This window comes from Nyctereutes procyonoides, unplaced genomic scaffold (genome assembly GCF_905146905.1).
Source record: "Nyctereutes procyonoides isolate TBG_1078 unplaced genomic scaffold, NYPRO_anot_genome, whole genome shotgun sequence".
Taxonomy (NCBI): Eukaryota; Metazoa; Chordata; class Mammalia; order Carnivora; family Canidae; genus Nyctereutes; species Nyctereutes procyonoides.
The window spans coordinates 58,833,668-58,858,592 of NW_026575121.1; the positions used below are offsets into that span (position 1 = coordinate 58,833,668).

General features: G+C 51.2%; 1 protein-coding gene across 2 annotated transcripts in view; it reads right to left on the reverse strand.

The window, feature by feature from the left end:
• Positions 1–1,801: 1,801 nt before the first annotated feature.
• The window catches only part of RAB20 (RAB20, member RAS oncogene family), a 28,896-nt gene continuing 5,772 nt past the window's right edge, over positions 1,802–24,925 (reverse strand). Inside the window, exons 2-3 of one of the 2 annotated variants that reach the window (XM_055336123.1) lie at positions 24,222–24,507; positions 1,802–2,852 (exon numbers count right to left, since the gene is read on the reverse strand). In XM_055336123.1, coding sequence (XP_055192098.1) covers positions 2,317–2,852; positions 24,222–24,333 — 648 coding nt within the window. In that variant the 5' untranslated portion in view covers positions 24,334–24,507 and the 3' untranslated portion in view covers positions 1,802–2,316. The remainder of the gene's footprint in view (positions 2,853–24,221; positions 24,508–24,925) is intronic. The other variant, XM_055336122.1, reaches the window with a different exon arrangement.

A 24,925-nucleotide genomic window follows, 5' to 3' on the forward strand; every position in this document is an offset into this window, starting at 1 on the left:
ACTGGACTGGCATCTGAGATCCACTTGGCTCAGAGCCCTGCATGAAGCCTATTTTTAGGGCAACAACCAAGGGTGCAATGCTTCCGTGTGGTTGATGGAGAACGTGCCATCCCTGGGCACCCCCCACCAGAACATCTGGCCATTCAGGGACACAAGCTGGGGGAGCTCAGGGCACATGGGCAAGAGAAACAAAGAACATTCAGGGGAGAAAGGGCCGTGGGAACTCAGCCAGCCTTCAGGCATGAACCACAGGACCGTCTCTTCTGCACAGGCTGCAGATAAACCCTAGGCCTCCCTGGGTGATGGCAGGTTTCAGGGACCAGTCACTGGTAGAGGTGTAATGAAACTTTTGATGATTCACAGATTCATTTTCACTTTCCACTGGGCTCCACTGTGGGATTCACATGTCTAGGCCCCTGGCTGGGCTTCAGGAATGGGGTATCCTCCCAGGAGAGCCTCAGGCACAGACAGGAGGCTGCACCTCGCTTTGTCCTGTAGGCTGGCTCACACTGGCACCTGGACAACACACACCACACAGGAGCAGAGGAGGCCAGCCTGGAGGGACCCACAAGCAGGTGGTGGACACGCAACACAATCACTGACCCCCTGACCTCCACAACGTAATGACTCACAAAACACTCCGCTTTCTTGCTAGCCTCTGCCTCACTGTGCAGTCCGTTATGCACTGATCGCTTGACTCTCCCCAGATCCTTCTGTCGGAGCCCAGACCCCCCAGTGGGACAGTGTTTGGAGGTGAGGCCTTGGGAGGTCATGGGGCTGGGTCCTCATGATGGAATTAGTGCCTTCCAAGGAAAGACAGACCAGAGCTCACTCTGTCCACCATGTGGTATCCGCAGGCAGGAAGGGGTTGGACCGGAAATCAGATCTGCCAGCACATGAACCTCTGCTTCAGACCTCCAGAGCTGCGAGAAAAACTTGTCCCGCCTGCATTTGGTTACAGCAGCCCAAGTTGGTTGAGATACCCATGAAAGTTAAATTTCTCAGAAACAAAAACTGCTGCCTCACAGACTCCTTGTCTTATAATCTTCTCCTGACAAAGCAGCCCACCCACCAACCACCACAAAACGGGGTTTCTGAGTTAGTAACTACACGGGTGACCCCAAACAGAACTGAGCAGAGACAGACCTCCTACGTTTCTATTACTGGAGCTCATGTCATCAAGACAACCAGACAGGGTACCTGGGGGGCTCAGTAGTTGAGCATCTGCCTTCGGCTCAGGTCATGATCCCAGGGTCCTGGGATGGAGTCCGGAGTCAGGCTCCCTGCTCAGCAGAGAACCTGCTTCTCCCTCTTCTTCTGCCCCTCTGCCCCTGGCTTGTGTGCTCTCTCTCAAATGAATAAATAGAAATCTTTAAAAAAAAAAAAAAGAAAAGAAAGAGAAAAAGACAAGCAGACAAATGGACCAGTCTAAATATTCTGAAATTTCTGAGGATTCAATAATAGCTTTTAAAGACAGAAGTACGTGGGTGCCGGGGTGGCTCAGTCGGTGAAGCATCTGCCTTCGGCTCAGATCATGGTTTCAGGGGCCTGGGATCGAGCCTCACATCGGACTCCCTGCTCATTAGGGAGTCTGCTTCTCCCTATCACTCACCCAGCTTGTGCTCTCTTTATCTTTTCCTCTCTTGCTCTCAAATAAATAAATAAATAAGTAAACCTTAAAAAATAAAAAAAGACAGAAACACATTAATCTCACAGCCACCTCCCAGGCACCCCAGCAAGAAGTCCACCAGGAGTGAAAATAAGGTCTAAATCAACACAGACCCCACACCAGGAATCTCCTCATAATCCTTTTTAATAATATGCATAGCTCACATGGCTGCAACCAGTATAAAAGCAGTGATTCTGGATGTTGTAGAAATTAACACGCCAAGAATCATTGTGATGCATCAAGACACAGATACCAAATGGTAGGACCAGGGAGAAACCACAGTGAAGAAAATATCTGAGAAAACAGTGGGGCAGGCACTCAGGCCAGGGGCCCACACACAGGCCAGGGGCCGAGAAAGCCCAGCCGCACACTTCGACGAGGCCAGGATGTTAGGAAAAGGAGCGGTCCCTGGAAGTCTTGGCTCAGAAGAGTGTTTTCTGCAGGTGATTCACTTGCCCCCGCCTCCCAACACAGCCACGTGGGAACCACGCCCGTGGACCGCTCAACAGCCAGCTGTGGTTTGCACACGGACCACCTCCTGTGTGTGCAGCCCCTGTAAGAAGCCACTGGACTCGCACGCTCCTGTGTGCAGCACGCTCGGTCATTCCCTGGCCAATCGTGTACACTGGGGCTCAGGCCTCTCTGAGTCAGGCACAGCACCCGGATCTGGTCCGTCTGGGCGTCTTATAACTGGTGATGTCCACTGTCTGTGGTGGCCCCTGGGCTCTCTGCCGCAGGATCACGGGCACCACCATGTCAAACAGGGTTTCAAACAGCAGGTCCACGTTGTACCCAGTTTTTGCACTGGTCTCGAAGCACATCTGCTCAGCTGCTGGCACGTCCTTCTCGTCCAGCATCTTGTACTTCAGTATCTTTTTATAAAAAGCCACCGCGTCCTCTGGCTGCACCTGCTTGGGCACTTTGGGCGATCCGCTGCTGCCACCCCCAGCCACCCCGGGGCCAAGCCCTTCCTTCTCCTGGCTGTCTGCGGTCCCGTCCTCGAGGAGGTCCACCTTGTTCCCCACAATGGCGAAGAGGCAGTCAGTGTTGGCGGTGTCTGTGAGGCCCAGGAACCGGTCCTCCAGCTCCACTAGGCTCTGCGGGTGGTTCACATCGTAGGTGAGGATGACGGCAGCCGCGCCCCGGCAGTACATGGAGCCCAGGCCGTGGAACTGCTCCCGCCCTGGCCGGGAAGAGGGAAAGAAAGATGCAGGTTATCCCTCCTCCGAGGACACGCCCACCGACCACACCACCTGGCAACCCCAGAGACAGCGGAACCGGCCCCCAAGTGCAGGTGTGGCTGGAGCCAGGCCTGAGGGAGACACTAGCATGCACAAAGGAGTGGCCCAGACCCCACGGGACCCACGGGCAGCACCCATCTGCTCTGGGAGACCGCATAACTGCCTGGTTTCCAAGTAAACCCAATATTCAGGGGCGCCTGCGGGGCTCTGTTGATGAAGCATCTGCCTTCAGCTCAGGTCATGATCTCAGGGTCCTGGGATTCAACCCCATGTCAGGCTCCCTGCTCAGCAGGGAGTCTGCTTCTCCCTCTGTCTCTGTCTCTGTGATCTCTCTCACTGTTGCTCTCTCTCAAATAAGTTCTTTTAAAAAAAAAAGTCGACCAATCCAGTATTCAGAGAAAGGGTCATGGGCTCATACTACTTGGGTAGAAAGGGATCCCTGATGAAAAAGAAACGAAGAACCTTTGGTCTGTGGATCTTAGGAGCACGAACCAAACGCATGTTACCTACACACATATATTTATTTAAAATGTGTGTCCTTTGCCAATAAACCAGTTTTCAGCCAAATGACTAAAGAAACACAAGCAATTTCTACCTCAACTCCCAATCATTCTGCAACAGCCCTGACGTAAGCCAGGCTGTGCTGCCTCTTTTTGGAGCTGGCTGGCGGCCCTCGTGCCAGGCCCTGGGGAGAGCGGTTTGCTGAGAAAGATGGCCTGATCCTACCCTGACAGCTGACTTCCCCCTTGCACGGAGCCAGACCCAAAGCCAGGGTGCCCTGCATGTCCAACAAAGCCACAGGTGTTTCCCCAAACGATGTGGAGGAGAAGGGGAGCTGAGAAGGTGCCGCCTGCACCAGGTCTGGCAGGGGCTCCGCCTGCTGAGGTGCTGAACATGTAGTGCCTGAGTGCAAGTATCCGAGGGCCACCTGCTGACCAGCAGCGTGCGCTGTGGGGCTCAGCACCCCCAGAACGGCAATCCTGCCCTTCCACACCACCAGCAGGGCAGTCCTGGGACGAATCACTTCATTACAAGTTCACATCCATTGCATGCGTGCCAACAGGCAGAAAGGCAGCAGCGCTCCCCCGTGGGTTTCTGGACCCACCCTGGGAGGCAATGGTCAAGAAGTCTCTAAAAACGAATTTAAGAACTGGCAACAGCAAGCATTAGCTGTGACACGCGTCCCCACCAAAAGCCATGAGCTAGGCCTCTTCTGTCGGACCCTCATCTATCTCCAGCGCTCTCTCTCAAGCGAGCGATCTGGGCATGATGAGGTTTTCCAAGAGGAAACTTGCTTCCGGCCTCCCGCCTCGCGTTCCTGAGGCAGTGAGGGCAGAAGGAGAAGCGGCATTCCAGCCATCCCCGGGGAGCGCTGGCAAGGCGGCCCCACGGTTCACTGAAGACAAACCGGCTACTGTGTGCAAGCCCATGCCCACATACTCTTCCTGTCCAGATAAAAATGTCTGATTTGCCTTTCAGAAACTAAAAAAGTACATATATTGATACAACAAGAAAAAAGTCCTAGTAACTAAAGAAGTAGGAAGTGAAGAATCCCAGCCTCAGGCGCCACACACGGACTCAAAGCCGAAGCCCCGGGAATTCTGGTCGTCTGCACTCCCTGGCCTCACTGAGGATCTCAGCAGCCTTGTGGTCCAATTCTGGGGGTGCCAGGGCACCAGGCTGACCCGCACTGGGCCTCAGAGGCCCAGGAGAAAAATCATGAGCTGTTTCAAGTTTAATAAATGCATCTGAGGGTTGGCAGGTGCCAAACCGAGGCCAGGTGACCGCAGCCAGGCTGCTGGGCTTGGTGTGTCCCTGCTGTGTGGCCTGCTAGTGACCCGGGGGCAGGAGTCCAGGGGAGGGACCCGGGGTCCTCCGCCTCCAGGAAGCCACCTGGGCTCCCCCCAGTCGTGGGTGATCCGCAGGCCTGCAGATCAGAAGCATGTGTGATTGTCCGGGAATTCTAGCTTGTCCAGGAAGCAAATCAAGAAGTGACCCGTTTCACTGAGCTTTGCCCACATACTCACATTTGTAGGACCTCTTTCTAAGACTGAATAATCTCCCACTGTATGCATGTGACACACTTTCTTTATCCACTCATCTGTCAAAGGACATTTAGGGTGTTCCCATACCTTGGCCACTATGAATAATGCTTCGAGGAACACAGACGTGCCAATAAGCCAGTCACGGGGAACAAATCGTGCAGGATGCCACTTATCTGAGGCATCTAAAATAGCCACATAGGAGACACAAAGACTGGAATGGTGGTAGCCGGGCCTGGGGGTGGGGGTGGGGGAGGAGAGAGCCAGAGGAGCACTTAGGCCAGTGACCGGGAGAGGCTGGGTCAGCATGAGGACAGTGGACACATGCACACAGCCTCCCCAGCAACCACACAAAGGGGGCCTGCCCCTTCCCACATTGGACAGAGGGAGGACCTGAGACCAGAAGGCCCAGCAAGGGGCCCAGAGACACAGGAGGGATGGAGGCTAGCACTGGGACCCTGGCCCAAGCACCACGCAGTCAGTGGTCGAACCACCAATGGGAGAGCCCTGACTCTGGGCACAGACTCTGCGTTCAAATCTCCAGTGTGACTCGGGCAAGTAACTCTGAGACTCCATCCCAGGGGCCAAATTGTGGACCATTTCACCAGAGGGAGGCCATGAAAGTACAAGTAACAGAGCTGGGTAAGCTTGTTACATAAGCAGTGAGTCAGACTCCTCCCCAGTCCGAGGATGAACACCTTCTCAGGACCCCATGTCCTGGGCTTTCATCAGCACGTCTACACACTGTGTGTCCTGGGGCCTGTTGGCCACTCTTGCCACTGACCAATCCACTCCGTCTGTCTTACTTTCAGAGAATGGCCTTCTCCCCACTTTCGGGGCACGTCTCATAGCTGCCGCGCTGCATCAGTGGCACTGAGAACACCCAGCAGCCGGCATGGGGTGGGGTGTGGAACACAAGGCAGCAGACCACAGCGACTCCAGGCAGCTGCCAGACGACCAGAAATAAACTGCTGGCTTGCCTCCCCCTTCATTCTCAGCCATCCTCAGCCAGAGGACCACCGACCTTTTTTTTAAAAAAAAAAATTTTTTTTAAAGATTTTATTTATTCATTCATGAGAGACACAGACAGAGAGAGGCAGAGACACAGGCAGAGGTAGAAGCAGGCTCCTTGCAGGGAGTCCGATGTGGGACTTGGTCCCAGGTCTCCAGGATCAGGCCCTGGGCCGAAGGTGCTGCTAAACTGCTGAGCCACCCGGGCTGCCCAGGACCACCGACCTTTACCCCCAAGCATGGTGTCATTTCCACTTGAACAGTCTACAATAACACATGGATGGTGTGGCCATCGGAAATCACAAGGCTGGCAGCACATTCCAAACATGTGCATGTTGTGTTTCACTATTTCCAAAATAACAGTAATGCCCAGACCCCCACCCTAGAGCACATGAACCAGGATGTGACAGGGGCATCCGTGCCAGTATCACTTGAGAAGCTTCCTGGAGAATGGACTATGTGGCCAGGCCTGAAGGTCATCACCTCGCTTGGTGCAAGTGGGAAATAAAAAGCCACTTATTAACGTGAGAATCAGAAAACTGCTGGTTTCCATTCAGTTGAACAGTATGGTCTGCCAGGAAACATAAGACACAAACACAAAAGGAGAAACTTTGGGGGACGGGCAGAGGAAGAGAGAGAGAAACTCCAGCAGACTCCACACTGAGTGTGGAGCTGAATGTGGGACTTGATCCCAGGACTCTGAGGTCATGGCCTGAGCAGAAACCAAAAGTTGGATGCTTGACCAACTGAGCCACCAAAGGAGCTTTTAAACAGGTGCCCCAAAGGAGCTTTTAAACTCCCTGCAAGGTCTGGATCACCCACTGGACAGGACTTCACAAAAACACTGACATGACCACATGAGGAAGATAAAGAACTCTGATCACAGAACCAGAGACAGGATTGGGGAGGAAGTGAGGGCAGAGCAGAAATGGCACAGAGGAGCCCAGTCTAGGCCGAGCTGCACCACACATCCCTTGAGAGATTTTGTAGAAATAAAATCCTTTTACCATGCTCTCAAGTTCCACCATGGTGCTATAAATACAACCTCTGTGGTCTCTTTCCTAGAATTGGATGTGTTTCGACTTGAGTGTACCGTCACGGGCCAAATCTAGAACATTCCCACCTCTCTGCCTCTGAACTGATGGTGAGCCTGGTCAGAGAACAGCCCGTGGAAACAGTATTCCCAGGAATGTTCAGAAAGGACAAACGTGTAAAGCTCTTTTCATGCAGTAAGAGAAAGGAAGCACCTGTCCTCCCGGCCTGATGAAAGGACTGGCTGTCCAGGGCCAGCGCTGGGTGCAGCTGCCTCTCCCAGTGTCCACACACTGCAAAGGCAAGGACAGGGCCTACGAGGATCCACTGCCCACGTGTGGTGAGTGTGTCACCTGTGTGTTGGTTACCCCACCAGGCTGTGCCCCCAGTAATGTGCTCTAGTGTTAGGATAGACATTGCCATGAAGGTTATTTTTTGAGATCCACAATCAAATGACTCTGAGGAAGTAGATCACCTTCCATGGTGTGGGTGGGCCTTATCCAATCAGCTGAAGGCCCGAAGAGCCTGAGATTTCCTGGAGAAAAGGGCAGTCTGTCTCAAGATCATAGCCTGAGTTATAAAAACTCTCAGCCTGCTGCCCTGCCGATGTGGAGCTCAAGACTGCAACACCGGCTCCCCCCGGGTCTCCAGCCTGCCAGCCTGCTCTGCAGAATTCAGACTTGGGAGTCTCGCAGTCAGGAGACCCCCTCCCCTTCCCCCCTCCTTTCCTCCTTCCCTCTTTATATACCTTATATATTTATTTATTTGTAAATTCATATATTTATACTTACTTGTAATAAAAATTATATATTTTATATAATTATATGACTTTTATATATTAAAATATATTTTATATATTATTTTACATAAGTTTATCTATATCTCTACATCCTGCTGGTTCCGTGCCTCTAGGGAAGCCTGAGGGTCACACTAGGAACCACCCACCAGTTGCTCTGGGACACATCCCCTCAGGCAAGTGGCTGCTAAAAGCCAGTGCCCCAGACGGTGGCACTGTCTCAGCGGCCTGTCTCCCCTCCCGCTGCCCCGTCTCCAGACTGTCCCCAGGGAGACCCCGATTCCCTCCTGGAACAGAGTGTCCTGCTGGCCGCTCGCCATGGTGACCTGGGCTCCATAGCAGCACACTTTCTGTGCGGGCAGTCCACGGTGGCCCCAACTGGTTCGCACCCCCAGACCCACTGGGCACCGCCGTCAGCGGAAGGCCATGTCTCTCAGTCACCACTGGCCACTTGTCCTCGGGAAGGAGAAGTCCTGGGGGGGCTTCCAGCAGCTGCACAGATTGCCGTGACCCAGACTGGCCACGTCTTCACGGAGGACTGCCTGCCCTGCTCCCGGGGCCCCCACCCCGCCCCGGGGAAGCCTCTGGCCGCAGGCTTCTGCGGACTCCCCCGAAACACACCAGCCTCCCTGCCGGGGCTCCAGCTCCTCAGCAAGACACACGGGAAAGCTCAGATTTCCAAACTCGAGACCTAGAACGTTTACTATGGCCGGACAAGCAGAGGGGAGGGGACGGAACGGGAGCTAGAGGGGGCACTCTCCTGGGGTTGGAAGCAATCTCCTGCCTTGCAGCTTTCACTCTTGCTTTCTCTCCTACAAAAGAGGGAACTGCTCTGGTCCCGCGTCCGTGCGGGCGGAGTGGTGGCCCCCACATGCACGCAGGCCCCCAGTGGCGATCCATGGCGTGCCGGGGAGGGGGCAGGTCCAGAGGCCGCCGCGCACCGAGGGACCACGACGTGGAGGCCAAGGCAGAGCCTGGGGGGTCGACAGGCCTCCCGATCGTGGACGCCGCCCGGAGTGGCCAACCCCGAAGCCCGCAGGCAGCACAGGGGCGGCCGCCGCCCCCCCAGACCCTCCTGAACTGAATCATCCCCGTGGTCAGAGCGCCCCGGGTGCAGCTCCAGGGCTCACAGTCTTCAGAAGGGGCCCCGAGGCCTGGCCGCCACGGACGCCAGAGGCCACAGCCCACAAGAGCGGGTGCACGTGCAGGGGTGGCTCGTGGAGGCGCCTCTGCCCCCCGCCCCGGCCCGGCCCTCCGCCTCTCCACACGCAGGGAGCAAACCGGCCATCTGTGGCCCGCGCTGACCCACAGAACCAGAAGCTGACCGGTTGGCTCAGATGGCCCTGACCTCCAGTGCCCCAGCCCCTGGGGACAAAGTCTGTGTCGTCTCCTGAGCCAAGTCAGCAAATCTGCTAACTTCCCCAAAACTAGCGAAGTCCCTGTGGACAGCAGTGTCTAAAATTGCTTCACCGCTTCCCCTCGACCTGGCATGCCCCCAGGGAGGACTCTGCCCGCTAATCCGATCTACTCGAGAAGGAACAATCCACCCAAGGCCAGTTCGCTGCCTTTCCTGAGAAATGAAAGAGGGAGGAGGTGCTCACCACCAAAAAACTAACAAGTTAGCCAGCAGGGAGGCAGCAGCCCGGCGGCACCACGAGGGAAGCTGTCCCAAGACCAGGCGTAAAAAGTACAGGGGTTGGCTCGGTGACAGGGCAGGGACGGGTCGGGGGACAGAGTCCCCTTGAGTAAGGCGCTCCTTCTTGCCAAGCGGGGCGAGCAGGGAGGAGGAGCCAGTGCTGGTCTGGCCATCAGCTCTACTGGCTCCTTTGTGAGTGTACGAGGTATTCACGCCCCCACCACCACCACCAGCAGCAGCAGCACTGTCACGGCACCTCCTGCCTCTGGGCACTGTGCCAGACCTGACACCTGCAGTCACCTTGGGGGTGGTGCAGGGCTGCACACAGGCAGGCATGCAGGGCAGGAGTGGACCCCGGCCACCAGAGTCCAGAGGCCCTGAGCCCAAGTGCCAGCTCCAAATCCTACTGGAGCATGCGTTAGGGGGAGACCCGGGTTCAAGACAAGAATGCCAGTATTCCAAACTCTAGACGAAATAGGAACTGGATGGTGTCTGCCCTACCTCTGTTATCAGAAATTGAACAAACCCAAGCAAGCCAGATAAGCACAACAAGCAAAAAGCCGGAGTCTAGTGGAACCAGCTCCCACACGGACAGCCACTTCCTCCCAGCAAGGCAGCAGTGTGGATGAGTCTGAATGAACCGTTCATTGTTCTCACACAGATGGGTCTACTGCTCATGGTGTGTCCGCAGCCCTATCCTGAGGCCAGGCCCTTCCCGCCACACCAGCCAGGTGAAGCCCCCACATCCCACACGGGCGACCCTCCTGAACACTGCGCAGGGCAAGACCTGAGCCAACAGCCATCGGCCAGATGGTAAAGAGCAGGAGTTTAAAAGGGAAAAAAACCCTATCCCACAATATTAATGGGGTTGTTTTTCTGCCAAAAGGACGAACTAAAACCCAACAAGTAATGAACTACACCAATAAGAGAGGATCAAATAATATTTTAAAGAGATGTTAGTAATTACAACCCAATAGTCCAATTTCACTGCTTGCCTTCAGAGTTCCGTGCATTTTGTTCTTAAAAGCCTGACACCATTATAAAGTCTTCAAGAACATGCCCACATGGTGACACAGGAAACTGCCCGTTCTTGGGGCCAAAGGAGGCCATGTGCCTCCGCAGGACAGAGGAGAGCAGGGCCGCGGGCCCCACCAGCACATCCGTCCGTGGGCAGGTGTGGGGGCTGCAGGCCTGTGATGAGGCCTGTGACAGGCCTGTGACACCTCCTCCTGTAAGAGAAGACGTTCTCCTCGTGCAAATATTGAAGCCCAAGCCCAATGGTGATTGGTGATTTCCAATTCCTGGAACCACCACCTCTGGGACCCAGAGAGAAGACTGCTTCGGGAAAATGAACTCGGTTTCACACTGAAATATACTCTGCTTTTACCCAAACCAGCACACGTGTCATTTCTGCTGTTTGTTTGGTAACTTGAAGACTAAACCAAAAACAAAAGAATGTGTCATATGCCGAGTGAATCAAATAATGAGCTGCACATGAAGTAATCTCTTGCTTGTGACTCACCAGCCGAGCTTTCTGAAATAACCACTAAGGTTATATAACGCCTGGGGCTTCATTCTCAAAGTACTTTACTCTGCGCAGACACGAGTGGACTAAAAATAATTCAGTAATAAAACCAAATAATTCAAATAAATATAAGATCTCTAGCAATTTCATATTAAGAAAAAGAGGCAGATCCAAAGAAAATACACTTACATAACAGACTTTACTTTTTTAAAAAAGAAACCTCTCACATACCAGCATATTCGATGCAGTCTCCTTCATCTCTAACAGATCCTCTGTTGTCCAGTGATAATTAACTTTTCAAATGAGATTATCACAGAAAACTTCAATGATTTGCTAACTGCTCTACTTCGTAAAGCCAGAAACTAAAATCATTTCAGGTTTTTTTTTTTTGGTAAGTTTTTATTTGTTTCAAAGCGGAGACTCAATTGCAAACACCTTGTGAAGAAAGCTCTTTAACTTTTTTTTTTTTTTAAGATTTTATTTATGAGAAACACAGAGGGGAGAGGGAGAGAGAGAGGTGGAGACACAGGCAGAGGGAGAAGCAGGCTCCAAGCAGGGAGCCCGACGTGGGACTCGATCCCGGGTCCCCAGGATCACGCCCTGGGCCGAAGGCAGGTGCGAAACCACTGAACCACCAGGGCTGCCCGAAAGCTCTCTAACTTTATAGAGAGCTTTCTCGAAATACCACATTATCTACAATGGACTCTAATCTGGAGGACCCCATTCAGTAAATATCCCAGTTATTTCTAACAGCTTTGCTGTCCAGAGCAGCGCTTTATTCTCCTCCGTGATACAAAGTCTTCTGAGAAATATCTGGCAGAGAATAAACGTTTTCCTGTTCTTTCTGTCCTGAGGGAGGCACATTAAACTTTTTCTGAACAATCCTAAGGAATCAAAGGATACCACAGATGTTGACGATGTCTAGTGATCTCTTGCTCACCAGATTGGCTATGTTCTCAGAAAATTCCCCGGAAAGGGGCACCTGGGAGGCTCAGTGGTTGAGCATCTGCCTTCAGCTCAGGGTGTGATCCCAGGGTCCCGAGATCAAGTCCCACATGGGGCTCCCCGCAGGGAGCCTACTTCTCCCTCTGCCTGTGTGTCTCTGCCTCTCTCTGTCATGAATAAAAAAGAAAGGAAAGAAAGGAAAGAAAGAAAAGGAAGGAAGGAAGGAAGAAAAAAAGAAAGAAAGAAAGAAAGAAAGAAAGAAAGAAAGAAAGAAAGAAAGAAAGAAAGAAAGAAAGAAAGAAAGAAAGAAAAAGAAAATTCCCTGGAAAGTACTTTATCCACTGACCCTGTACAACCAGGGCTGCCTTCTGGGGATAGCAGGGGCCACAGCGATGTACCTGGGTATAATATCATCAATTTAACAGTGCAAAAATCCTTGTAAGTCAATCATTAAAGTATTTTGTTAGAACTCATTTTTCTTTAAGATCTATTTATTCATTTTGGAGAGAGAGAGAGAAAGAGAACAAGCAGCCAGTGCGTGCCACAGGCGCACGGGGGAGGGCCTGGGAAGGGGGAGGGGCAGAAGGACAGAATCTCAAGCAACGCCCCACCCAACACAAAACCCGATGCGGAGCTCTGAGATCAATCCCAGGACCCTGAGAACCTGGACAGAAATCAAGAGTCAGCTGCTTAACTGATTGAGTCACCCAGGTGCCCCTTGTTAGAACTGATTTAATCATATTTTTTTTTAATTTTTTCGAAGATTTTTTATTTATTTATTCATGAGAGGCAGAGTGAGAAGCAGAGACACAGGCAGGGGGAGAAGCAGGCTCCCTGCAGGGAGCCCGATGTGGGACTCCATCTCAGGACCCTGGGATCACAACCTGAGCTGAAGGCAGATGCTCAACCACTGAGCCACCCAGGCGTCCCTAATTATATATTTTTTAAGTTTTTATTTTTATTTATTTGACAGAGAGAGAGAGAGTGCACATACAAGCAAGGGGAGAGGTAGAGGAAAAGGGACATTCAGACTCCCCGCTGAGCAGAGAGCCCAAAGTAAGATTTGATTCCAGAACCCTGTGATCATGACCTGAGTCGAAGGCAGACACTTTACCGACTGAGCCACCCAGGCATTCCTAATCATATTTAAATATAACAATATTATGCTGTGCATAAAAGTAAAATTTTAAAATAATTACTTAGAATAGTCCAATTTATCATAGAGACAGCAGAATGGCGGCCACCAGGGCGAGGAGCCTGGGGGGTGGTGTTTAGTGGGCACTGAACCACAGCTGGGAAGGGGAGAAAGTTCTGGAGATGGTGCTGATGGTCACACGACGTGAATGTACTTAATGCCACCCAGCTGTACACTTAGAAATTATTAAAATGGTAAATTTTGTTATGTGTATTTTATCACGATAGAAAAATTATATATTTAGAGAGATGATAGGTAGAAAGGTGGCCAGGAGACGACAGATAGATGGGATAGATGGATAGAGACACAGGAAGAAACAGAACTGCATGTGGAAAACAGCATCTGCTAAGAACACCAAAAAACCCAAAAGGCCTCACCCCTGCCCATCTCACCCCTGCCTGTCTTGCCCGTGCAGCGGCTACAGCAGGCCCAGAGCACTGCCCATGCACCTGGCCATCTGATTCAGGAGGTCCAGGGGGGCCTGGGTTCTCCATCCCACGGAGCTCCCTTTGGGAAGTGAGGCTGTAAAGCCGCAAGCTGTCTACGGGCAGCTCTCATCAACCCGGGCTGATTCGCAGTGTGAACACGGGTAACTGCCACCCCAGCCTGGGTGTGCCGTTCTTGCCCTTCACCCCTGTCGAGCTCCTCCTGAGGCTCTGAGCCTGGTCCCGGTGCCCAGGCGGGGGTGCATGTGGCTCAGGCTGAGAGGCGCCACCTCTCTTGAGCGCAGGGACCTGTGGCTACACAGTAACCAGCCAGAGTTAATCAGATTGGAAATTAATCAGGTTTGGAATGTGCTTTTGCAGTTGCTGTAGAAAAGGTCGCTAGCTAAGCAAACAATCTGCAGACAAGCTCTGAAAAGTGGGAACAAAGTGTCCTCAGACATGATACAATTACCCTGCACCATGCTGGGGTTTCCATGCTCTGGGATGCACCAATCATACCGTTCTTATCTATCCTTATCTATTGTAAGGCAAGGTCCTCAGAGAAGAGGTCAAACATCCTCCATTCCATGTGGCTTTTCACGTTGTAGGACACACAGCCAGTCCGAAAGGACAAACTCTGCCTCTGCTCTCGGTTACTGGCAGGTGTCCCTGGGCCTCAGCATCCTCACCACAGCCCTGGACTCCGCTAACCAGTGCAGTCAGTGCTCCCTCTCAGACCTGCCCTGAGAGCCAACTCTGACTGACATCCCACTTCAGAGGCCGGGCCATACGCCAGGACAGACATGCATGCACACGCCCGCGAATGTGCACACACGTCCACACATGCACCTCGCCCTCCACCACTGTATGGGGCACATCTCAGATCTGGAAGCAGAGGTCCAGAGAGCTCACGCTGCGGCTCAAGGACCCCCAAGAAGTAAGCAGCTCCTACTTCTGTGGAAGTGGAATAGTCTGCATAGGAAATGCCAGACTATAAGGGTTTTAGGAGCTGTGGAGGAGGGCACATGGGTGGCTCAGTCAGTTGAGCATCTGCCTTTGGCTCAGGTCATGATCTCAGGGTCCTGGGATCAAGCCCTGCATCTGGCTCCCTGCTCAGTGCGGAGTCTACTTCTGCCTTTCCCTTGCCCTGCTCATGCTCTCTCTCTCTCTCTCTCTCAAATAAGTAAATACAATCATTTAAAAAAATAATAAAAATAAAAGCAATGGAGGGCCTTTAAATTCTATTAGGAAAAGAACGAGATTTGGTCAAACACTGTTTTGAGCAATTCTACTCTGAAATATGTTAAAAGGCAATTTTCAAGAGAGGGCAAAATCATGTCTCCCAAACAGATATAAAAAGTAAATACCGAGGCACCTGGCGGGCTCAATCAGTAAAGTTACCGAAAGACACAAAGGACAAGGAAGTTAATGTGGCAAAAAGAGGCAGAACTGTCTTTTCCACGGGGGACAATGAGTCACCACAACCACACCCTCAAATCCAAACGAGGCCAATCCCACCACCCACACTTTTGCTTCACAGCACAAGGGGATCACACAAGCCCTGGGTGTGCCGTCACCTCCCCACCCGAATGAGGCCCCAGGAGGAAAGACGCTGCCTCGTTCACCGCTAGTCCCCAAGGTCCGCACAGACTGCGATGCGTGGCAGGTATGCAGTGTTGACAAGTGAGCGAGTGACAGGATTCACACCTACTGAGCGTTCGCCCAGGACACAGAACAAGAGTGAAACCAGAGGAAACATGGAGGTGGCCACACAAGAGCCCGCGAGCTCAGACCCGCACAAAACTGAAGAGTTAGCACAAGCAGGGAAGATAACAAAACCCTCACACCAAGAACAGGTACAAAGCAGAAAAGTGGAAAGGGCACAGTAAGAGACTATAGAACATGCCCTTTATTTTAGGGGGCCTCTTTATACCCAGCACTCCTCGTGTTTAAGCAATTAATGATGACCATACCTGGACTTTGGCCAACAAGCTACCACTTTACTTTTAAATAGAATCTTTATTCCAGGGCACCTGGGTGGCTCAGTAGTTGAGCGTCTGCCTTCGGCTCAGGTCATGATCCTGGGGTCCTGGGATCGGGTCCCACATCAGGCTCCTCATGGGGAGCCTGCTTCTGCCTCTCTCTGTGTCTCTCATGAATAAATAAATAAAATCTTTTTAAAAATAAATAAATTCTTTATTCCTATTGGATAATCTCACAAACGCTGAGGGTCCCTGCTGGGTCCCAGGGGAAGGAAGAAAGCATATGGGTGGGTCTAGTGAGCCACACAGGCCTCCCATGCCCACCATCCTAATTGAGCTTCAGAATGAATCCTGTAAATTAGGTTCCCTCTGACAATTTGAGGATGAGGTAGCTGAGACTCAGAGAGAAAGGACAAAATCCTCACAGTAAAGAGTCCCAACTGATTCAGCTAAAAAATAATAACAGTAATAATTTTTTTTTAATCTGCTGACTCTCAAACTCAGCTATGAGTTGAAAGATGGCATCGCAAAATCTGTTAGTGGCAGAAGTTACTTCAAGAAATGCCCCAAGACAACAGCTTTCCACAAGACGCACAGTCACACATAAACCTTCTATTTCTTTTCTTTTTTTTTTTTAAGATCTTATTTAGTTATTTATGAGACACAGAGAGAGAGGCAGAGATACAGGCAGAGGGAGAAGCAGGCTCCCTGCGGGGAGCCCAACGTGGGACTCGATCCCAGGACCCTGGGATCATGATTTGAGCCAAAGGCAGGAGCTGAACTGCTGAGCCACCCAGGCACCCCAGGCTTCCGTTTCTGAGTAGAAACCCCACCTTTGGCAAGGCCACAAACGACTCACAGGCCACTTGTTTACCCCACGATCTCTCTTGATGCCCATGAAGGCTACTAAACAATGAAAGTTAAGACCTTTCAAAGAATAAATAGGGAAACAGATTGGCTGCATTCTTTGGGCATGACAAATTTTTTTTTATTTTGAATAATTCAAGGCAGAATAATCTTTTTTCAAATATTTATTTTAGAGAGAGACAGAGAGAGCAGAGAGAGGGCAGAGGGAGAGGGAGAGAGAATCCTCAAGCAGACTCCCTGCAAGCCCAACACGGGGCTCGATCCCAGGACCCTGAGAACATGACCTGAGATGAAATCAAGAATCAGACACTTAACCAACTCAGGCATTCCCATCATTCTAATCTTTGAGTATTATTTGATGTACTAGCACTAGAATTAAATTAAAAAACTCTGAAGAGCTGTATTTCATTACCTATTTAATTCTACTTTGGCCACAAATCTTTCAAGAAAATGCCTTATTTTACCCAAAGCAACCTACACATTCAATAATATCCCTATCAAAGTAACACCAGCATTTTTCACAGAGCTAGCACACACAATCCTAAAATTTGTATGGAACCCGAAAAGACCCCAAATAGTCAAACTAATGTTTAAAAAGAAAACCAACACTAGAGGCATCACAGTTCCAGACTTCGAGCTCTATTACAAAGCTGTGATCATTAAGACAGTGTGGTACTGGCATAAAAATAATCACACAGATCAATGAAACAGAACAGAGAATGCAGAAATAGACCCTCAACTATATGATCAACTCATCTTAAACAAAGCAGGAAAGAACATCCAATGGAAAATAGTCTCTTCAACAAATGGTGTTGGGAAAACTGGACAGCCACATGCAGAAGAACCTGGACTACTTTCTTACACCACACACGAAAATAAATTCAAGGGGCGCCTGGGTGGCTCAGCCATTAAGCATCAGCCTTCAGTTCAGGTCCTGGGATCCAGCTGTGCATCAGGCTCTGTCCTCAGTGAGGAGTCTGCTTGGGATTCTCTCCCTCCCTCTGCCCTTCCCATAAAAATAAAAAATTTAAAATAATTATTAATTTCTTAAAAGAATAAGAGAAAATGTCTTATTTGGAAATTTTTCAGGGCTTAGGATTTTTATTTATTTTTGAAGATTTTATGTCTTTCAAGGTTTTATTTATTTATTTGAGAGAGAATGTATGGGCAGGGGAGGGACAGAGGGAGACAGAGAAGCTCCCCACTGAGCAGGGAGCCCCATGCAGGACTCAACCCCAGGACCCTGAGATCATGACCTGAGCAGAAGGCAGACGCTTAACCGAATGAGCCACCCAGGTGACCCTAAAGATTTTATTTCTGAGAAATCTCCACACCCAATGTGGGGCTCAAGCTCACAACCCCAAGATTAAGAATCACATACTCGGGATCCCTGGGTGGCGCAGTGGTTTAGCGCCTGCCTTTGGCCCAGGGCGCGATCCTGGAGACCGGGATCGAGTCCCACATCAGGCTCCCGGTGCATGGAGCCTGCTTCTCCCTCTGCCTATGTCTCTGTCCCTCTCTCTGTATGTGACTATCATAAATAAATAAATAAATATTTAAAAAAAAAAAAAAAAAAGAATCACATACTCCTCCAAATGAGCCTGCCAGGCACCCCAGGGCTTAGAATTTTTAACAAAATTCTGACAATTTAACGTTCAGTCACTGAGCATTTGGCCAAAATATGTAATAAGGACCCCTCTAATTTTCAGAAATAAAGAAAAAAACAAACGTAGGGCAATTTTCCCATGTTTTCCATGTTCCCCAGCAAAATATAAATTTTGCATGTGTGCTTGAGGAGAGAAAAGCCATCGCTGAGACTAAGGAGCTCTTGGAGAGCCTGGAGTCAGACACACCAGCCCAGCCACTACAGGACTCGTAATGCTGAGAGCTCCAGGCTCCAGGGAATCTCGCAGAACCGTCCAGCTCCTCTCCTGGATCTTCCCAGTGCTGGTGGAAAGCAGCAACCGTGGCTGACGTCCAAAGAAGGATGTTCTTTTAAGAGGACACCGGGGGATCCCTGGGTGGCGCAGCAGTTTGGCGCCTGCCTTTGGCCCAGGGCGCGATCCTGGAGACCCGGGATCGAATCCCACATCGGGCTCCCGGTGCATGGAGGCTGCTTCTCCCTCTGCCTATGTCTCTGCCTCTGTGTGTGTGTGTGTGTGTGTGTGTGTGTGTGTGTGTGTGACTATCATAAATAAATATCATAAATAAATAAAAATTAAAAAAAAAAGAGGACGCCGGGTTTCTCATTATAACAAAGGATACGCACAACACAGTCGTGGGAGAAGGAAGGAGAGTGTCCACAACCCAAATCCGTGCAGACGCCTCGGTGGGCAGGTGTGAGTCAGGAGGAGGCTTGCCCACCCCTGCCGCCCCCTCCCAGAGGGCCACTACCGCAGGATGGTAGTTTTACAAATAAACAGAGCAGGGGATCCCTGGGTGGCTCAGTGGTTTAGTGCCTGCCTCTGGCCCAGGGCGTGATCCTGGAGTCCCGGGATCAAATCCCACATCAGGCTCCCTGCAGGGAGCCTGCTTCTCCCTCTGCCTGTGTCTCTGCCTCTCTCTGTGTGTCTCTCATGAATAAATGAATAAAATCTTTAAAACAAACAAAAACAAACAAACAAACAAAAAAAAAAAACCCTAGGAGCAGCTGAGAGAGAAAAGGTCTTTTGTCACCTTCCCAAAAAAAGAGAAAACAACAACAAAGCGCTTTCCTCCCAAGCAGCCCCCTTAGCAGAGGCTGAGGCCGCAGTGAGGCCGAGCTGGGTGCTCCAGGCCCAGGCGGCCTTCCCCCAGGCCTGCCCTCTGGCCTCAGCCCACACACCCCTAGGTGCACAGAGCCAGGCAAGCGTGGAGGCCAAAGAGGAAGGCGCCAATGCAGAGCCCGCACTCCCCAGCACGGGCCCTGGAAACCACACGCGTGGGCCCAAATGCCACTCAGCCACCGTCCTAGAAGCCTCCCGTCTCAGGCACCGGCCAGGCCTTACCGTGAGGCAGCCCTGTGCCTGCCCAGGGTCACGCGGCCAGGGCTGGCGAGCAGTGGCAGATGCCTCCGCTCGGCCTCCACCTCCACTCAGCCTCTGCTCGGCCTCCCCTCGGCCTCCGCTCACTCGGCCTCCGCTCGCTCGGCCTCCCCTCGGCCTCCGCTCACTCGGCCTCCGCTCGGCCTCCCCTCGGACTCCGCTCACTCGGCCTCCGCTCGCTCGGCCTCCCCTCGGCCTCCCCTCGGCCTCCGCTCACTCGGCCTCTGCTCGGCCTCCGCTCGGTCGTCCCTGCCGTGCACGGACCCGCGGGCACCAGCTGCGGGCCGGGATGGCGAGGAGACCTGTCCGTCTGACGGAAGCCGGCCTCCGATCCCGCCCAGCACCCGGGGTGGCCTGAGCCAGCTGCCGCCTGGCGCCCCGCAGAAGGGAGGCCGCAGACATCCTGGACGGGCCACAGCGGGAGCCCGGGGGGGGCCTTCTGCTCACAGTCGTGCCTTAGCAACCGGGCGGCCTCAGGAACCCCGCGGGGCGGCTTTCCAGGAGCAGCTCCCTGACCTCCCAGCACAGGAGGCAGCTGTGGCGCAGGGCGCCTCTGAGATTGCACCAAGGGGACAGTGGGCCTCTGCTCCACCACCCACTGGCCGAGGGACAAGCGACAGTTACTTCCAGAGTCTGTCCCTTCATCTGAAAGAGGAAGAGGCGGAGAAGGTGGTCGTCCAGAATCATCCCAGCCCCTGCCATTTCAACCTGGGCCCGTCACACGGACGGACAGTGAATGACGCCCGCCGGGCCGGGGCAGAAGACGGTCTGCAGCAGCTCCAAAGTGGAATCACGGCTTCCGCGGGGGTCAGCCAACCCACGGAGGTCAAAGCCAAACTCCTCTGTGCCCACGGGTCCAAGGCCATCTGATCCACATTAAAAAGGAGGGGGCGGGGGGTGCTAGCTGAGCTGCTTTGGAAGCCCGAGCCCAGCACACCAAGAGAGGCCAGGCCAGCGTGAGGGCGGGAGCCATCCATGTACCCCAACCCCCTTCGGGCCCACAGGACAGATCAACAAGCGCTTGCAAAAGGCTCCGTAGGAGATACGAGCTCAGCTTGGCTCGGACTTTAGTGCAAATACCGGAGCAGGTGCGTGCGTTCCGGTCAGCTCACGCGGAGCACAAAGCCAGAGCTCGAGGAAGGGCTGCATCTTGAATGCTGGCTGGAAATAATTTATCACTGGGAAACCAAGGAATTTGTGGCCACAGCAGCTCCCACCAAGCTCCACAAGTGAACTTCTTTCTAAGAAAAGCTCTGCTGAGACAGAGCAAACTACAAAATTTCCATTTTATGGCCAATAAGAAAAATGAAGACTAAAGTATTCCAATACTCAGACCTCTTCTAGTCCCAGTCTGCAAACACCATGCCTTGTTCCAGCCACACATGCATTTATACCGGCACAGAAATACGTGAACTTGCATCAAAGAATTACCCACACACACTTGCATCAAGTCCGCCGAGAAAACCAAGAAGCAGACTATTTCCCTCATGACAGTGGCTAAGGATTAACCACCCACGTAATAAAGTCTCCAAGTCTGTACATGAAAATGGAAGTATCACAAACACGATTCAATAAATAAAGGCCAAAACAAACACTGCCTTCTTTTTTCTTAAGATTTTATTTATTCATGAGAGACAAAGAGGCAGAGACATAGGCAGAGGGAGAAGCAGGCTCCCTGTGGGGAGCCCAAGGTGGGACTCAATCCCAGGACCCCAGGATCATGACCTGAGCCAAAAGCAGACGCTTAACCACTGAGCCACCCAGGCATCCTTGAAACCAAACTTTTTAAAATTCATGTAGAAAAAATCCTCCCCAGTCTATCTAAATAGTGTATTCAGTATGAAACAGCATTCCACTATGTGTAATTTAAAGAATGGGAGTGAAAAGTCCTGAGTCCACACTGAGACACATGCAACAGGAGCATGTTTCTCTGGAGCCACATGTTGAGACTGATGATAGGCGAGAATTAGGTACCAGTGTTCTTCACCTTTGCTTTCAGTACTTGAAGATGCCACTTCTTTCTGACCACCATCCCACTGTTCCCTGCTCTGTCTTCCCAAGCACCATTCCTCCACCTGACTGGTGAGTCCATCCACTGAGCCTTTTTTTTTGTTATTGTACTTTTTCATCCAGAAACTTCCATCTGGGTCTTCTTTAAATCTGTTTTGGCTGAGGCTATTTTTTTTTTCATTAGTTTAAGCATTGGCGATGGTTCACTTGCTTAGGATGGCTGCTTCAAAGTCCTTGTTAGGTAATGCTACCACCTCCGTCAGCTAGGGTTGGCGTCTCAAGATTGTCTTTTTTGACTCAGTTGGAAGTATGATGAGTGTTGTTTTTTTTTTTTTTTTTCATTGAACCCTGGACTTTTGCATCCTGTGCTATGACACACTGGATCTTAACTTACATCTTCCTTTTGAGCTGGCTCCTTTATCCAAGCAGGGGCTGGGGGACTGTGGCAGGTCCCTTCTCTTTCGTGACAGGTGAAGGCAGAAGTCCAGATGCCCCATGCAGCCTCCACAGACACCAGGAGGGATGAGAGCCCCAGCTCCTCCAAGACCTTGATGGTGGGATGGGGGTGCCCCAGTTTTTTCTCAGTGTTTGGCTGGAGTACAGAAGTTGTTGTCTAAAAGGTTTACCAGGGCACCTGGGTGGCTCAGACGGTTGAGCATCCAACTCTTTTTTTTTTAAGACTTTATTTATTTTTTTAATTTTTTATTTATTTATGATAGTCACACACACACACACACACACAGAGAGAGAGAGAGAGAGAGAGAGAGAGGCAGAGACACAGGCAGAGGGAGAAGCAGGCTCCATGCACCGGGAGCCTGACGTGGGATTCGATCCCGGGTCTCCAGGATCGCGCCCTGGGCCAAAGGCAGGCGTTAAACTGCTGCGCCACCCAGGGATCCCTGAGGATCCAATTCTTGACTTCTGCTCAGGTCATGATCTTAGAATCGTGGAATCGAGCCCGGCTCCGAGGAGAGTCTGCTTGAGATTCTTTCCCTCTGCCCTTCCCCCTCCTTCCACACAATGCTCTCTCTCTCTCTCTCTCTCTCTAAAAACAAAATAAATAAATCCATTAAAAAATAATAAAAATAAGTAAATAAATACACACGTGCATGCATACATACATACATACATACCTAAACGGTTTGTCTTACTAGGCTACCTACTTCCTGATCCTTTGGTGAAAGAAGACTTTTCATTTTGTTTCGTTTTGTCTGTACCCTTTGGCATTTCTGGATTACTGGCTTCTTCAGCCCCAACTCTGGGATAAATGAAGCAAAAAGAAAGCCGGGGGGCTCACCACTGTCTCACTCTGTGGCGGAAATCCCCAGCTGGCCTGCCTTCTCTTCACCTTTGAAATGAGTGCTGGAACCTTCTGGGCCAGCGGGCACAGGACAGCAGGACCAGGAAAATCTGTCATCACAGTGATGAAGCCATTCCTCTAAGAACAGTCATTTCAATGTGTGCGTATGTACATGTGCATACAACTGTGTCTAAAACATTTCTTACAGAAAAGGAAATTATGTGAACTCTCAACAAAGCAAGAGGGGGCGAGTCCAAGCCGAAACTATGAAGCCTGGAATTTTCTACAAGAGACACTGAATGGGATTCAGGCATTAGTTAACAAGTATGGTTGACCTTAATTAGTTAAATTCCCCTGAATCAGCACCACAGTGGTGAGCCCCAAATACCTCTTCCCGCCCCCGGAATCCTCCAGCCCCCTCCAGGGGCACTCTGGGCTGACCTCCCAGTGCATGCACTGTTCAGAGGCATCCTTTGTCCTCGGACGTCTCGCAGTATAATGGTGCTTTGTTTGCCCTGGCTAAACCCAGAAGCTTCGGTTTCCTTCCACCTGTCTTGACACCCACACTCCTATTCAGACCACTCTTTCTGATCACGAAAGTGGAGGAATTCTGCAAACGCGGCCTAGCACCCAGAGGGCGCCCACTCAAAGTCCGCCGTAGCAATTCAGACCGGGGACTCACCTCCAAAGATGTGGGTTCACCTAAAACACAGGCTCTGCAGGTTTAGCTTCCAGATCTTAAGTATAAAATGAGATTTTTTTCCAAGGTCTTTTTTTAATGGGGGCTCACATGAATGTTAAGTCCAAGCCGCACCCTCACCCCAGTCCTGCCCAGAGTGAACCCACACAGCAGGAGCTCCCGCACACTTGTTGACTGTAACCGATCATGGGCTCCTGCAATCACTGGATGCTGGACTCCCTGGAGGAGTTTCTGTAATTACAGAAAGGACTTTCAGAGAAGCATTCTCCCTCTACATGACCCAAACCAGGGTCATGCAAACTGTCTGCAATGGGGTTGGATAGTAAATGTTTTTCTCTTTCTGCGCTATATGGTCTCTGCTACCACAGCTCAGCTCTACCACTGCAGTGTGAAAGCTGCCACAGACAGTCTGTAAGTGCATTAGCATGGTCATGTGTCAATAAAACCTCATTTTGATAACCAGGGAGGGCCCAGGTCAGTCTGCTGATCTACAGGAAGGGGATGTAGTCCACCAGATGCTCTCCCATCACACAAAAACTAACTGTTGGGCTGAGGGCCACCCTATTAGGACCTCCAAAACCGCTCTGCAGCCTCATGAACATAATGAGAGAGCCAATGAAGATCTGAGTCCTCCACCCTCAGCTCCACATTTTGCATAGGCTGTCCACCCACTTGTGCACCAATCTTTCAAGGCTTTTTAAACTACATGGTCCTCACAGGCCAGTCCAAAGTATCAGTGATAAGTAACTGTGTGGTCCCTGTCAAAGAGAGCTACTCACCAGCTCACCCACAACACCACCATCTTTTCCAACCTGAACTAACCTCTCTTTGGACAAATACCCCTGTCATTCCCTGGATCCAGGAGCAGTTGCCTACATGTGGAGCTGGGGCCATGGCTTCTACGCAGAGTGGAAGGAGAATGATGGGGGCTCATGGTCCTTAAGGATGGTCCATCTCATCTGGCATCTTCAGTTGTGTGCCACCTCATCCTTCAGACGCTCACACGGCTGAGGCCCTCGGCTCTGCCACGCGTGCCAAGACTTCTCAGCTAACTTCACAGGCGCCATGATTTCATAACCCAGAACTGCAGCATTTTCTCCTGGATGCACTAAAGTTATTCGAGAGAAAGATCTTAAACCAATTGTCACTTCTGGGCAAGGATGGTTCAACATTCACAAATCAATGGGATATATCCCACTAATACAATGAAAGAAAGGAATCATATGACAATCTCTGCAGATGTAGCAAAAGCATTTGACAAAATTCAACATCCATTCATGATAAAAATCCTTAATACATTAGGCATAGAAAGAATATATCTCAGGGCACCTGGGTGGCTCAGTTGGTTAGGAGGTTGCTTTCAGTTTGGGGCATAGTCTCCAGATCAAGCACCACCTCAGGCTCCCTGCTCAGCGAGGAATCTCCTTTTCTTTCTCTCTCTGCCTCTGCCCCCTACTTGTGTGCACTCTCTCTCTCTCTCTCTCTCTCCCTCTCAAATAAATAAACAAAAGAACATATCTTAACAT